Below are 15693 nucleotides of genomic sequence, written 5' to 3' on the forward strand. Positions count from 1 at the left end.
GTTTGTAGTCCTTCCCGTAACCAATAGCCGGCGGGGAGGGGCGTGGCACCGCGGGGCCACGCCTCCTAGGTCTCGCTGGGATTTATTCCACTAAACCGCAGGTTAAGGCGGTCCCAAAATTAGCGTCCTGGTCTCGGTTTCCGTTCCTCTTCCTTTTCACTCAATAAACTGGCTCTATCGACCTCTTTCTCTACTGTTTCCCTGGAGATACTCTATTCTATTATTATTATTATTTTTTTTTTTTTTGCATAGAGTCAAGTAGAAAATGTCTTGGGATAGGTGCAGCGGTCCGAGGATGCAGTCCTGAGGAGGGAGGCTGAGGCATGAGGACAAGTTCCAGGCCAACCTGGGCAACTTAGACCACTCGCAAAAGAACAGTTAGAAAAGAGGCGGAGAGGGGCTGGGGTTGTGGCTCAGGGGTAAAGCGCTTGCCTACCATGTGTGAGGCACTGGGTTTGATACTCAGCACCGCATAAAAATTAAATAAAGGTCCATTGACAACTAAAACATGAGAGAGACAGACAGACAGACAGACAGATAGAGTGGGTGTGCTTAGAAAGCCTGAGACCCGGGTTTCAATCCTCAGAATGATGGAGAAAAAAGAAAAACGGTTTTGGGATTTGCTGGTCGCCTTACTCAAATCTGCTGGTTGCAGCCATAGATGTGGTTGAGCCTGGTTATGTTCCAACAATTTTTATTCATAGACACTTAACTTTCATTTTATTATTATTATTATTTTTTAAATTATTTTAGTTGTTGATGGACACAATACCTTTATTTTTATGTGGTGCTGAGGATCGAACCCAGTGCCTCGCAAGTGCCAGGTAAGCTCTCCACCACTGAGCTACAACCTCAGCCCTCATTTAATTTTCACTAGTCACAGACTCTTACTCATTTGATTCCCCATCACACACACCATTAAAAAGATGTAGCAACCATTCTAGCCTGTGGGCCTTAAAAAAAAAGGTAGATGATGGGCCAGATCTGGTTGTAGGCTGCAGTCTGCAGACCCCAGTTCCAGATGGCTAAACTGACAAGTTTTAATGATGAGACCTGCTGCTGCCACATCATGATAGATACTGGCACATATAGAGTCCTGATTCCAAGAAGGCAGGCAGTCAGGGAGCCATTGTGTTCCTTGGTCCAGTTACATAGAGAAATGGCCCCTGGGGTTGCTGGGGAAGGAGAGGGGAGGCTGGCAGTGCTGGAGCTAGAGTCCTCTGGAAGGCCCACTCCTCAGGGCGGCAGTTGAGACAGGTGCAGGTGTAGAATCTCTTCAGCCCGCTTTAGGTACTCAGCTGCCTTCTTCTTCACACCTTCCCGGCGGGCAGGGGACGGGTCACCTGTGGAGAGACTGGCTCAGCTGAGGTACTTGAGCCCAGCTCCCTTCGGAACCCCTGGTCTAGCCCTGACGGTTCACAGAGCAGCATCATGTGTCCTTCTCCCTTCCCTGGGACTTACATGTCTCTCCTCCCCATTCTACCAAAAAGAAAACTGAAGCCACCAAGAGGAAGGAAAATAATCTTCTCAAAGTGACATGGTCATCAGTCAGTGAGGAGAAAGGCTCCTGGTCCTTGCCTGCTTTTCCCTTTCCCTTCCTTACTGCTCCATCTAGGACCCCAGGCCTGACCCTCTACCCTCCAGCCCCTACTCACTGGGCACCCCCTGGAGCAGAATGTGCACACCATCTCTGTAGCCCTGGAGCGCAGCAGGGTAGGCGCCTGCCTTCTCGTCCCGCAGGGCCTGGGTGATGAGCTCTGTGGCCTGGCTAAGATAGGCAGGGCGAGGCCCTCCTCCGTCCTCTTCTTCCTCCTGCCCTCCTGGCTCCCAGGGCTCCTGGCTCAGCCTCGTGGACTCTACTTCCATGGCTGCCAGCTCACCTATGTGGGTGGGGCTGGGGCCTGTGCCTTCTGCAATCAGAAAAAGAGCATTCAAGCCTTACTGGCCCTTCACTTCCCATGGACTGTCAACCCCTCCCAAACCTCTCTGACCCATCTAGGTACCAGTGTGTCCTCAGTGGAGGGGTGCAGGGCCTGGACAGTCTAGAAGCCACTTGAGTATAGCAAAAAGAGTCCTACCTTCCTAATTCTTTAGGTATACACTAATTTTTCTTATTGAGCTCTGGGTCACTCACTGGTCCTATTTTTCTTTCCTGACTCCAGTTGGCCTAGGAATGCAAGAGTTTCTCCACAAGTTCAGTTACAGGATGGTAGACTAACTATACAGGCTAAGGGTGAAAATGCGGCTTTCCTTCCTTCCTTCTTTTTTTTTTGACAGTGCTGGGGGTTGAACCCAGGGTCTTGCACATGCTAGGCAAGCTACACCCTCCAGGGCTTTTTCTTTTAGTTGTAGTTGGATACAATACCTTTATGAATTTTCATGTGGGGCTGAGGACTAAACCCGGTGCTTCACACATGCTAAGCGAGTGCTCTACCCTGAGCCCCCGCCCCAGGCCTCTCCGGGACTTTTTCAGGATCTCAGCTGAGAACCCCAGGGCGAGGGGCAGTGGGCAACTGGCATCTTCACGTCCCAGGTTGAAGGGCTCATGACGTCCCGGAGGTGGTCAAAGATCCTCCCTGTGGCTTTCATGTGAGGTGGCTACAGAGTCAGTGAGTCTTTTGAGAAGAGGCCTCTGACAGGAAGGAGCAGGAGCAGGGAGCACGTGGCATTCCTGTCCTGGAGAGGGAATGCACGGTTGGGCATCTCTCTGGCCCCATCCAAATGGGGAGTCCCAGGAGATCCACGAAGAGATGAGTGGCAGGAAGGCAGGAGGATGTCGCCCCTCCCAGCTGGGCCTGGAGCCCTCCCTGTGTTGCTCAGGAAGCAGGGAGCGCAGGAGTTTGTGGAGCCCCTAAATACTTGAGGTCAGGAGCTTAATGTCTGAAGAAGAGAGGCAGGGGTGGGGCTGGGGTTGTGGCTCAGGGGTAGAGTGCCTGGCTAGCAAGGGTGAGGCCCTGGGCTCGATCCTGAGCTCCACATACAAATAAATAAAGGTTCATCAAATCTAAAATATAAGTAAATAAATAAATAAATACAAAAAAAAAAAAAAGAGAGAGAGACACGGGGTACTGGCTCCTGGCATAAACGACCGTTGGGGAGTCAGGAGGGAAGGAAGTGCCTGAGCACACTGCATTTCAGCAACAGGGACACAAGGATTGGGGAATTTTCCTATGGACACAGTAAATGTCTCAGGGGTGCAACCTGTAAAGGGCTTTTCAAAGCAACTGCCAAGCCGGGTGTGGTGGCACACACCTGTAATCCTAGCATCTCAGGAGGCTGAGGCAGGAGGATTGCAAGTTTAAGGCCAGCCTCAACAACTCAGGCCTTAAACAACTTGGTGAGACCCTGTCTGTAAATAAAATATAAAAAGGGCTGGGGATGCGGCTCAGTATTAAAGCACCCGGGTTCAATCCCTGGTACCAAAAAAAACCCCAAACAACAACAACAACAACAACAACAAAAAACCAGCAACTGCCAGTGGCTGTCCTATCTTCCACCAGGAACCCTAGAGAGCTCAGCTGGGCCAGGGAATCTGGGTGCCTGGCACTCAGAGGATGGTACAACATCCCTGGTGATACCACCTCTTCTGTCCCCAATCCATTCTCCCCCTTCCCCAACCTTGGAGGTGTGGAAGAAGAACAAGTAAAAGCAAGCTCCTCACACCCTTGTCACTTGCTGGCCTGGCCACTGGCCACTGGCCTGAGCCAGGGGGAAGGTGAGGCTGACAGCTAGATGGGAGCTGACACAGGCTGGCCTAGGCTGTTTCCTCTCCTAGGCTGGGCCTCAGATGCCTGAAACTCATCAGAAGGTGAAGGGTCAGCCCTCAAGGCCACCAAAGGGCAAACAAGGAGGGCCAACAAAACCAGCTTAAAAACACTCCTAAGGAATAAAAAGAGAAACTGTTTCACGATCATCCCAAACTGAGATTGACCACTTTAACACCTGGGTTGCAGTTACAGCAGAAGCTTGGAGAGTTTTTGAATGAAAAACCCAGTGTCTCACTGTTGGGAACTATCATGTTCCTGGTCTCAGAGCAGGAAAGTGCTCAGGACCCTGTCCCATGTGGGGAGCTCATCTGCTTCTGGTGGCCTCCAAGGCAGAGTGGCTTCCCTTGGCTGCTTTTTGAGCCCAGACTGACAGGCTTCTCCTACCTCCAGGATCTGCAGGGGACCCTGAGCCAGCCAGGAAGCCCCACCTTGGACTTGCAGGACAAGCTAAAACCTCCCAGAGCAATGGGACCCTGCTCTTCCAAGCTTTCATAGGGAGAAATGGCTCATCTCCTTCCCCAATGGTTGCTCACTGTACAGGGACAACTTGCTCAGATTTACACAGCTGCAAACAGCTGGCTGGTGGTCCTGCCTCCTCTTTTGCCCCCAAAGACCTGCTACTGCAATCCCTGCCCTGCCTGCTCCTGCTCCTTACCTTCCTTGGAGAAGGGGTCAAAGAGGGCTAGCTCAGCCTCAGAGAGAGGGCCTTGGGCAGGGGAGCCGGATGCCTCCTCTGTGCTGCCACAGGTGAAGAGAAGATCCAGAGCCTCCTGGGCAGGGCTGGACGGCGGGGGGTCCGCTGAGGACAGACCATTGGGATATTAACACCTGCACATAAACCACTCGACAGAGTTCAAAATGGGATGATCCTCTCAGTAAATCCTTGCAGCAATAGGCATAGACAAGCCCATCATCAGGGTCTGTGCCCATTTTACAGATTAAGAAACTGAAAATAAAGACAGGAAATGACCTATCCAAAGACCTCAGCAGGTGCCTGGGACATGACAGGGTTGTCACTATGATCACAGGTAGGGATAGGATCCCATTCTCATGTACCTGATACCTCCAACTCCTCTAGGCCCCTCCTTTCTGCAGGAAGTGGCTGGGGCAACCGAGGCTCATCAGGGGGTGGTGTGGGGATCAGAGGGGGTGGTAGAATGTGCAGGTCTCTGGACACTTCGCAGGGCCGTGTCACCTCCCCACCCTGCAGAAAGACCAACAGAGGGAGTGTAGCTTGGCGGGCAGGTAAGCTTTCCAGGTGCTGGGGTGGTAGGAAGGGCAGGTGCACATACCCGGAAGAACTCCTTGAGCTGGGGGCTGTTGTTGAGTGCAGGGATGTGCACCGTGAAGCGAAGCAGGTCTTCAGCCCCCTTTCTCCGTTCCTCGATCACAGAGGCTTCAAACCGGCCTGAGGTCCCAGGACAAGGGAGCGGGAGAGCAGTGACCTCAGAGGCTTCTAACACCAAGGCCCACTGTTCCTGGCTCTGCCTGAGCCTGTGAGCAGCCTACTGGCCTCCTCCCAACCTCCCAGCAATCTCTCCAGATGCCTCCTGCAGGGCTCAATCTCCCTATTCATTATTTATTTCTCATTATTTTTGGTACAGGGGACTGAACCCAGGGGTGCTTAACCACCAAGCCACATACCAGCTCTTTTTTTATTTTATTAGAGACAGGGTCTCACTGAGTTGTTTAGGGCCTTGCTAAATTACTGAGGCTGGCTTTGAACACTGGATCCTCCTGCCTCAGCCTCCCAAGATGCTGGGATTATAGGTGTGCACCACCACACCTGGCCCTATTCATTCTTTTTTTTTTTTTTTTTTCTGTTGGTGCTGGTGATCTATCCCAGGGACTTGTGCATTCTGGGCAGGTGCTCTACCACTGAGCTACATCCCAGCCCTTTGTAAAAAAATTTTACTTTGAGAGATGGTTTTGCTGAGTTGCCTACCATGCACAAGTCCCTGAGTTCAATCCCAGTACCAACAACAACAAAAGTCTTCAAACTTGCAATCCCTCCTGCCTCAGGCTCCCAAGTAGCTGGCATCACAGGTGTGCACCACTGCACCCCAGATGTTTAACTAAACACCTGCTCTATGCTGGGTTCAAGATGGATGAGAGAAACAAAGTCTCCGCTCTCAAGGATGTGACGCTGTAATTGGGAAGGCAGGTAATCAACAAAAAACAAAGTCATTTCAGATGGATGTGATGTAATAAAGAGGAAAGTAAGGCTCAGAGAAGTGCTATGCCCAAGGTCACACAGCAAGCAGCAGTCTCACTGCTGGTATAGATATTATTAAAATTTATCTAACGCTGCCTTAGTTATTAAGTTGCTAGTGGGAGTACCCTGATGTATTCCTGCGGTAGCAAGTAACATCCTTCACCTTGTGGGCTGGGGACATAGCTCTGTTGGTAGAGTGCTTGTCTTGCATGTACAAGGCCCTGGGTTCCATCCCCAGCACCACACACACACACATATACAAAGAATATCTCATGTGAGTCTAGGGACTCATGTGATCCGTGGGTTAATGGGTAAATGGGTTATCTCAAGAGTGAGTTTGTGGGATGGGGATATAGCTTGATTAGCAGATTTCCTGCCTTGCATACACAAAGCCCTGGGTTTAATCCCCAGCACTTAAAAAAAAAAAAAAAAAAGTGGGTTTGCTACAAAAGCCAGTTTGGCTAGGTGTCTGCCAAGGTCCCTGTCTCTTGCCATGTGAGGCCCCACGCCTCCTGGGGACTCTGCCAGCAAGAAGGCCATCACCAGATGTGGCCTCTAAATCTTCTGCCATAACTATGGGCCAAAGTAAACTTCTTTTTTTCCTCCCTTTGTGGTACTGGCAATTGAACCTGGGGGTGCTTTACCACCAAGCTGTATCCCAGCCCTTTTAAAATATTTTTATTTTGGGACAGGCTCTTGCTAAGTTGCTTAGAGTCTCCCTAAGTTGCCCAGGCTGGCCTTGAACTTGTGATCCTCCTGCCTCAGCCTCCTAGTCACTGGAATTACAGGCACTGCCCACCACACCTGACATATAAATCTCTTCTCTTAATTATTTGCCTAGTCTGTGGTATTGTGTCTATTAGCAACAGAAAACAAACTAAAACACAGACCAAGACCCTTTACCTCACTGAACCTCAGATGCCTCATCTTGAAAGTAGGGGTAATAAAGATGGGAATGTTCTGGCATGGTGGCACACACTTGCAATCCTAGTGATATGGGAGGCTGAGGCAGGAGAGTTGCCAATTTGATGATAGCCTTGGCAATAAAGAAAGATTCTGTCTCAAAATAAAAAAATACAAAGGGCTGGGGATGTAGCTCAGTGATAAGGCTCTCTGGGGTTTAATCCCCAGTACAAAAAAAAAAAAAAAAGAGCGAGCAAGAGAGAGAGATGGGAATGTTAAAGGGCCCAACTCACAACAAGGGCTAGGCTTCTCTGAGCCTCCATTTCCCTTCAGAGGATCCACCCAGCTCTCCAAATGACTTTGCCTATAGTTCTGGGCCCCATCTCTCTAGTCACTGCCCAGCCAAGGGCCAATGGCCCCCTTTGCCCAACTCTCCTGTCCTGGGCCGAGAGCTCAGATCTGACACTCACCGAACACCTGGGCCCGGGGGAAGGAGGGGAACTCCTCCAGGCGGCGGAAGAGGTTGCGGTGGGTGTAGGCCAGGTCCCCATGCAGCTTGCGGAAGTCACTGTACCGCTTCCAGACCACCACCTAGAGGGGCGTGAGACGTGACCTGGCCAGCAAGGTGGGCAGGAGCCTTCCTCCACCCAGTCTGCCCCGGGGCCTGTGAGGAGAAGACAGCTTCCCGACCACCAGGGGCCAGGGAGGAAGGGCCCAGCTCCTCACAGTCACCTATAACCCACTGCTTCCAGATCTGGAACTGGGGAGTTGGGGAACTGGGGAACAGTCCCCCTGCCACCCCCGATTCTCACCTCTTTGACATCCTCTGGGTCCTTCTTTGAGATGAACTGAGAAAGAAAAGGCAAGAACCACATGAGATCAGAGACAGACACCTGACACCCCACCACACTGCAGCAGCTGAGGAGGGTCAGGGACCTCTGAGAACTCCTCCAAGGGAGATGTCCTCAGCCACCAAGGCAGCCTGAAGCTAGGGCTTTAGTGCAACTTTGAGCAATTTTTCTACTGCATGCCTTAGTTCCTTCATCCTTCAAATGGGAGGATCCCTAAAGGCCTCTCCAGACTGCACCGTCCTCTGTTCAGCTCTCAACCTGAGCCTTCAGAGGCCAAGTCTCTCTATCTCCCGAAACCAAAGAACCCCGAACCTCTGAAGAAATGAGGTTGTGCTGAATGGGGTGGCACGTCCTGTAATCCCAGCCACTGGGGCAGCTGAAGCAGGAGGATCCCAAGTTCAAAGCCAGCCTGGGCAACTTAGGGAGACCCTGTCTCTAAAAGAAAAAAATCTTAAAAGGGCTGGGGAGGTAGATCAGTGGTAAGAGCGCCCGCCTAGCTTGCACCTGGCCCTAGGCTCCATCCCCAGCACTGAAAAAGGAGACAAAAGGAAGGAAGGAAGGGAGGGAGGGAGGGAGATGTGTGCGCCAGGAGCCAGTCCTTCCTTAAGGGAGAAAGCTCTGCGTTCCAACACCCCCAGTCACAGAAGAAGCCACCTCTGGGGCTGGTGACCCTCGTCGTGCAGAGCTGGGTCTGAGCTGACAAGAAGATTCAGTTTTAAGTTATGTTCATAATCATTTAAAAATAATGTCCCACAGCTTGCAGCTCTTGACAGATTTTTTTTCTCTTGATACCTTTTATTTTTATGGAGTGCTGAGAATCGAACTGAGTGCCTCATGCATGCTAGGTGAGTGCTCCTCCTCTGAGCCCCAGCCCCAGCCCAGCCCTTGAGAGTTTTTAAAACATTGCTATTTAAAAGATGAAATCATGGAGGCTCAGAGCGGGGGATGGCCTGGAAGGCAGCGCTGAGACTAAAACCTGGCCTTGGCTTCTGACAACTGACCTGCCTAAAGCATGGCAAAACCAAACCAAACCCAAAGCCCGTATTTAAAAACCATTGAGGGATACCCCCTGGGTTCAATCCTTAGTACCCCCCCCAAAAGGAATATATACCTGATAAAGGACTCAAATCCAGAAAGACCCTCTATAAAACCAAGGTTAAGACAACTCAATTTTTTAAAAATGAGCAAAATATGGCCAAGTCACTTAATATCTATAAGCCTCAGTTTCCACACCAATAGTTGAGAAAAGAGTACCTGTCTCACAGTTCAGAAGACAACTAACAACATGTGAAAGCTGCTTTAAGACCACAAACTTGGGGAGGAAAAAGGGGCTTTAGAAAGTCCCCCCTCCCTTTATTTCTGCCTCCCTGGTGGGAGTCATTCTCAAAGGATGGAACTCAGAAACGTGACCGTGACATAATTCGTATTAATGTAGGACTTTAATTTAAAGATGCAGCAGTTCCCCGAGTGTCAACTGAGAGCAGCCTCTGGAAAGAGGCTCCTTATTGCCTTCAGAAGGCCTGGTGTTTACTCTTTTCGTTGTTGTTGTTGTTTAATTTTTTTTTAGTTGTTGATGGACCTTTATTTTACTTATTTGCTTATATGTGGTGCTGAGAATCGAACTCAGTGCCTCACACGTGCTAGGCAAGTGTTCTATCACTGAGCCCTAGTCCTTTTTTTGTTGGGGGGGGGGTATCAGGGATTGAACACTTAACCACCGAGTCATATCCCATCCTTTTTATTTTATACATTTTATTTAGAGAGAGGGTTTTGATAAGTTGCTCAGTCCCTGGCCAAGTTGCTGAGGCTGGCTTAGAATTTGTGATCCTCCTGCCTCAGCCTCCAGAGCTGTTGAAATTACAGACATGTGCCACCGTACCCAGCCATTTTATCCTATAAAAAAAATTTTTTTTAGCTGTTGATGAACCTTTATTTTATTTATTTATATGCAGGGCTGAGAATGAAACCCAGTTGCCACAACACACGACTAAGTCGTTCAGGTTCACTCCAGGTGAATGTGGGCTGGCACGAAGTAACCACACCAAGAGAAAAAGACCTCTTTCTCAGGATTCTTCAGCGATGGCTCCCCAGCTCCAGCTCCCACTAGGGAGGCAGAAATAAAGAGAGAGAGGGAGCTGGGGATGTAGCTCAGTTGGTAGAGTACTTGCCTCGCATGTTCAAGGCCCTGGGTTCAATCCCCAGCACCACACACACACACACAAAAAAAAAAAAAAGAGAGAGAAAGAGAAAGAGGACTTCTAAAGCCCCTTTTTCCACCCCAACGGTGTGGGGGGTTAGGTTTCAGGGGGTGGAATCTAGCTTCCAGATGTCTTATGGTCAGCAGATTAACTGACATCTTGGAAGTCCACGCCCATCTCAGGTGCTGAGTGGGATCAAAAGGCAGAGCTAGTGAAAAGGACACACAGTCCAGTCAGCTCAAGCGCTCAAAATGCTCACAGCTTGCACACACAGCCAAGCGCCCCACCACTGAGCCACAACCCCACCCCCTATTTTAAGGGCTCCCTTTCTCCTCCCCTTTTCCTGACAGCCTGTATCTGTATTCAATCATTACCTGTCAACACAGTGTGATTTGGTATGAATAAATATGGCATAATTAGCTTGAAAAAAGTGAGCAGAATACTTGAACAGGCACCACCCACAAAAAAGACCTATAAGATTATTAGGAGAATGTGCTCAATATCAACTCATTAGAGAAATGCAAATTAATACTCCAAATATATACCAAGAATAACTAAAATTAAAGATCCTGTTGATTTCCAGTGCAGGTGATAAGGGAAGCATGACATGGGCAACTACTTTGGAAAACTTTCTGGCAATTTCTAGTAAAGCTAGACATATACCTATCTCACACGCCAGCAGTACCATTCCTATGTGTATCCCCAAGAGAAATGAGCAGATATGTCCAGAAAAAAATTTTGTACCTGAGAGTTCATACAATTTAACAACTAAAAAAATGTTTAAGAAAAAAACGAAATATTCAACATAAGTAATAAAGCAATGGTGAGCCAGGTGTAGTGGCGCACACCTGTAATCCTTTTGACTCAAGAGGCTGAGGCAGGAGGATTGAAAGTTTGAGGCCAGCCTCAGCAATTTAGGGAGACACTGTCTCAAAATATAAAAAGGGCTGGGGCCGGGTGACGTGGTGCCTGCTTATAATTCCAGTGACTGAGGAGGCTGAGGGAGAAGGATCATAAGCTCAAGGCCAGCTGTGTCTCAAAATAAACAATAAAAAGGACTGAGGATGTGGTTCAGTGCTCAAGCGCCCCGGGTTCACCCCCTGGTGCCAAAAAAATAAAAAAGGCAGGGATTTAACTTGGTAGAACACTTGATCAGCATGTGCAAAGCCCTGGGCGAATTCCAAAAATATTATGTTGAGTTAAAAAAGTCAAACACAAAAGAATATTTGTTTCATTGCTTCATTCATATGAGATTCAAGAACAAACCAAATTCATCTTTGGTGACAGAAATCAGATGAGTAGTGATCTCTGCGGGAGGGTGACCAGTGATTGGAGAGATGAAAAGAAATTTTTTGGAGTCATAAAAATGTCTCTCTCCATCTGAGTGGTGTTTGCACACATTATATTTTTAGTGAAATTTGATTAGGCTGTACATTGAAGACTGAGCTCATTTATGTAAACTGTGTCTCAATTTAAAAATGTTTTTTGATAATAAAAATGAGTCAGAATGCTTTTATTTGCAATCTTAAAAAAAATTAAAGTAAAATAAAACACAAAAACTCACTTAGAAACACCAGTAAGCAAAAAGAGTCAGAAGCACAACTCCATTGTGTGTAAATAATACTACTAAAGTAGACACGTTAATTTGCTTGTAAATGTAGTTATTTTCAAGGATCAACAAACTGGTAGCAACAGAGACATGGGGATGGCAAGTGGGCAAAATTTATCTTTATAATTTATAAAAATATATCAAAGTAGGGTTAGAGATGTAGTTTGGTGACAGAGGGCTTGTCTAGCACACACAATGCCCCCGGGTCAATCTGCATTACTGCAAAGCACCAAACAAAAACACCCCAATCCACAAAAAAACTATAGACCCATCCCAGCCATCTCAAATAATGAATGTTACTTGGTTTAAAAAGTTAGTAGGAGGCATGTAGGCAAAGGTTGCAGAAGAAGGCCACATCCTTCCTACCCCCTACCCCTCCTGCCCATCTCCCAGGGGCAATCTCTTTATTTGTAGTTTTTTGGCATGGGAATGACATAAAAGATTTGGGGAAAGCATATTTTGAAAACATCTAGGATTCTGCATTTAGTAGTTGCCTCGTCCCAAAATTCTAAGAGTATAAATATGTACGCTAAACTGGAGGCTGTGACACACGTCTGTGACTCAGGAGGCTGAGGCAGGTGGATCACAAGTTCAAGGCCAGCCTCAGCAATTTAGTGAGGCCCTTTCTCAAAATAAAAAGGGCTGGAGATGTAGCTCAGTGTTAGAGTGTTGCCCCTGAGTTCAATCCCTAGCAAAAAAAAAAAAAAAAAAAAAACACTAAAAAAGTCCTTCCTCAACCCAGTCCCCAGAGACTTTCCCTGGAGGTCTCCATTATTACCGATTCTTCAAATCATTCTACAGGCAGTCTCTTACGCCGTTTTATCTTAAATTCTTTTCATGGTTTTCTCCATGTCTCTATAAAATGTGCTTATAATATTGCTTCCAATATCCACTATAGCCTTCACCTATCCTCTTCCTGCGATGACCGTGAAGATTCAAGTCCTTTTGAATTGTGAATTCTTTTTTTTTATCATGTGTATAATTTTTATTATCAAGAAATATGTTGAATTTTTTTTTTATTGGTTGTTCACAACATTACAAAGCTCTTGACATATCATACTTCGAACAATAGTTTCAAGTGAGTTATGAACTCCCATTTTTACCCCAAGTAGAGGATAGGAAAGGTAGCAGAATACATCAGTCACTAGTATGGCATTATGTAAAAATGTGAATGTGTAACCTATGTGATTCTGCAATCTGAATTGTGAATTCTTTAAACCATAGACCTGTATTAATTTTTTAAGAAATAAACTCTTTAAAGGGTTTTTAGGTATCCAAAAAACCAATAAATGAAACTTACCCCCAAATTGGGAAACTAACTAACGTTTGGGTTAAGCCAGAGTTTTCACGTCTGAGACTCTCACAGACGGAGGCCCAGACAGCAAGCGTCAGGCGTGGGCACACGCACCTCACAAGTCCGGGAACTGTGTCCACGCCCTTTTAAAGAGGACCACGCCCTTCCACGGCCCCGCCCCCGATGGCGAAAGAAGTCAATGACAGCGCCCACCACAGGCTTTCCTTAAAGGGGAAACCCATTTTTGTCGTCTAAAAAAGGAGCTTCCTACAGCGCCTTCCCTTAAGGTAAAGCACAACCCCCTGGCTACTTAAAAGGGTAAGGTCCCCGCTGGGCCCCACCTCACCTGCGCGGTTACTTTGTACTCGGTGTAGCCCTTGGCATGGGTCCTGGGGTCGGAGACCGTATAGTGCCGTAGAAAGTCATCTTTCGTCTGGCGAGACATGACAACCCCGCTACAGCGGGGCTGACCGCCGGCAGGCACCCCCTCCACGCCACCCCCGCCCCTTGCGCTCTGCAGCCTAGCCCGGGCCTGCGCCCTGCTCCTTCCGACCCAGGGAGCTGGTCGCAAGTGACGACGCTGTTCTCGGACGTAGCGCGCGGCCAAGGGAGCGTCTGAAAAGATCCCTGTTGTTGTTGAAGCGCAAATGTTGTAAATTTTGAGAGAAAGGATTGGTTGGGCAGGTTCCAGCTGCTGGTTTTATTTTTGTGGGGAACTGAATGCATCCTATGGGGCGGAAAACCTTTCCGACCTCCAAACTACGTCTCCCCTGCTTCCCTTCTTTCATCCAGCCACCCAACTTTTATTTATTATTACTATTTTTATTAGGTACCGAGGATTGAACTCCAGGGGCACTCGACCACTGAGCCACATCTCAGCCCTATTTAGCATTTTTATTTAGAGACAGGGCCTCACTGAGTTGCTTAGTGTCTCACCATTGCTGAGGCTGACTTTGAACTCGCGATCCTCCTGCCTCAGTCTCCTAAACCGCTGGGATTACAGGCGTTCACCAATGCGCCCAGCTATTTGTATTTATATAAAAAAATTTTTTTAAAATATCTTTATTTATTTATTTATTTTTAAAGAAAGAGTGAGAGAGGAGGCAGAGAGAGAGAGAGAGAGAGAGAGAGAGAGAGAGAGAGAGAATCTTTAATATTTATTTATTTATTTTTTAGTTCTCCGCGGACACAACATCTTTGTTGGTATGTGGTGCTGAGGATCGAACCTGGGCCGCAGGCATGCCAGGCGAGCGCGCTATCGCTTGAGCCACATCTCCAGCCCCTAAAAATGTTTTTAGTTGCCAATGGAGCTTTATTTTTATTTATTTATATGTGGTGCTGTGAATCGAACCCAGTGCCTCACACATGCTAGGCAAGTGCTCTACCACTGAGCCACAATCCCAGCCCCTATTTATATTTTGCCCAAGCTGGTCTTGAACTCCCACCTCAGCCTCAGAGGAGGTGGGACTACAGCACTGCTGTGCCCAGCTCATCCACCCAATTTTCATTGTGTTCAGAATGTGCTAGACAACCAAATTCCTCTCTCCCTCTGCAGGACTGGCTGATGCATGTTTCCTGTAAGCTTGAGGGCAGCAAAAACAATGCCAGAGAGGCAGGATGCTGTTTGGGGACATAAGAGTCACTACTCTTATGGTTTGAATTTCCTTTAACTACTTGAGACCCAGTTTCTCATCTCTAGAAGGGGGAAAGGGGGTTAGAAGAGAATCTTCTGCAATGGCTGCAGGGAAGGATTTTTGTTTTTGTTACAGGTTTGCAGCCAGAAACAGGTATGGTGGAAGCCATCAAGACATCAAAGGAGGAAAGACTTATTGTCCTCAGTGAATGTGTAGATTTGGGCAGCTCCACCACTACCAGCAATCCCATCTACAAATTTGGGGGATAAATAAAGAATCATGGAAAACTTTGAGAAGGAGGTGAGTGAGATGGAAAAAGCCTCCTTCAAGTGTACCTGGATCCTGGATAAACCGAAACCTGAATGTGAGCCTGGTTTCCTCATTGATATGTCCCTGTGAAAATTTGAGACCAACAAATTTTTCATGACTATCATGGAAGCTTCAGGATACAGACTTCATCAAAAACTTCATGGGGGGGTGGCACACTGGGTGTAGCTCAGTGATAGAGCTTGTGGTTAGCACTCAGGAGGCCCTGGGTTCAATCCCAGCGTTCCTCCTAAATATACGTATATATTTAAAAACCCCTTTGCAGGCCCATCTCAAGCGATTGCTGCAGGTAGTGGGAATTTCAGTTGGTCTCTCATGCGTTAGGTATGAAACACTAGCTGTGTTTTTTCCGCTGAGCCACCCTACAGAGGAGACAGGAGGGACTCTTCCAGAAGGCAGTGCCTACATTAGGAAAATTCCCTACAACCCAACAGTGTAGCATTCGTGTGGGAGCGTCCAGTTGGAAAGGTGACAACATAGGAAGCAGGGGCTACCATGGCTTGGTTCAAGGGAAGAAGTCACGGTAAAGGTGGCAGAGGAGCTGCAGTCCCCGAGGCTCTGACATGCTCTAGGGTCAGCCTTTCTGGAACTCTCCAGGCTGGTGACACACATTGTCCTTGTGTGTCCTTGGGGCCAAGTGAGAACGGGGTTTTCAAACCTGGCACTGTGGTCACCTTTGCTCCAGTCAGTGTTACACTGAAGACAAAATCTTGAACTGCACCATAAAGTTTTGAGTCCACAGTGAGGTGAAGCACTGGCAGGACAGGGACTTTTCTTCCTGGAACTCGGAGGTACGAACCTTGTGCTGCAGGCTCCAGGTGGAAATAGACGACAGAATTGCACTCTGGGGCCTGAACGCGGGTAGGTCACCCAGGCAGCATTAAGCAGTTGGGGT

General features: G+C 48.0%; 1 protein-coding gene and 1 long non-coding RNA gene across 4 annotated transcripts; one reads left to right on the forward strand and one right to left on the reverse strand.

The window, feature by feature from the left end:
- Positions 1-677: 677 nt before the first annotated feature.
- Positions 678-13373, reverse strand: Snx15 (sorting nexin 15). 3 transcript variants are annotated; one of them, XM_013361962.4, is made up of 8 exons: positions 13184-13373; positions 7698-7733; positions 7356-7476; positions 5060-5175; positions 4824-4971; positions 4423-4566; positions 1686-1910; positions 678-1343 (listed from the first exon to the last, which is right to left on the reverse strand). In XM_013361962.4, exons 1-8 carry the CDS (start codon positions 13280-13282, stop codon positions 1237-1239), a joined length of 996 nt encoding a protein of 331 aa, XP_013217416.1. In that variant the 5' UTR covers positions 13283-13373; the 3' UTR covers positions 678-1236. The 3 variants fall into 3 exon arrangements, with proteins under 3 accessions (XP_013217416.1, XP_005333522.1, XP_077901761.1); XM_005333465.5 differs by having other exon boundaries at positions 1656-1910; positions 13184-13371; XM_078045635.1 differs by lacking the exon at positions 1686-1910.
- LOC106145127 (uncharacterized) lies at positions 12923-14767 on the forward strand. Its single transcript, XR_001229999.4, has 2 exons — positions 12923-13124; positions 14607-14767. It is a non-coding gene; the product is annotated as an uncharacterized LOC106145127 (long non-coding RNA).
- Positions 14768-15693: the final 926 nt, after the last annotated feature.

This window comes from Ictidomys tridecemlineatus, chromosome 4 (assembly GCF_052094955.1).
Source record: "Ictidomys tridecemlineatus isolate mIctTri1 chromosome 4, mIctTri1.hap1, whole genome shotgun sequence".
Classification (NCBI taxonomy): Eukaryota; Metazoa; Chordata; class Mammalia; order Rodentia; family Sciuridae; genus Ictidomys; species Ictidomys tridecemlineatus.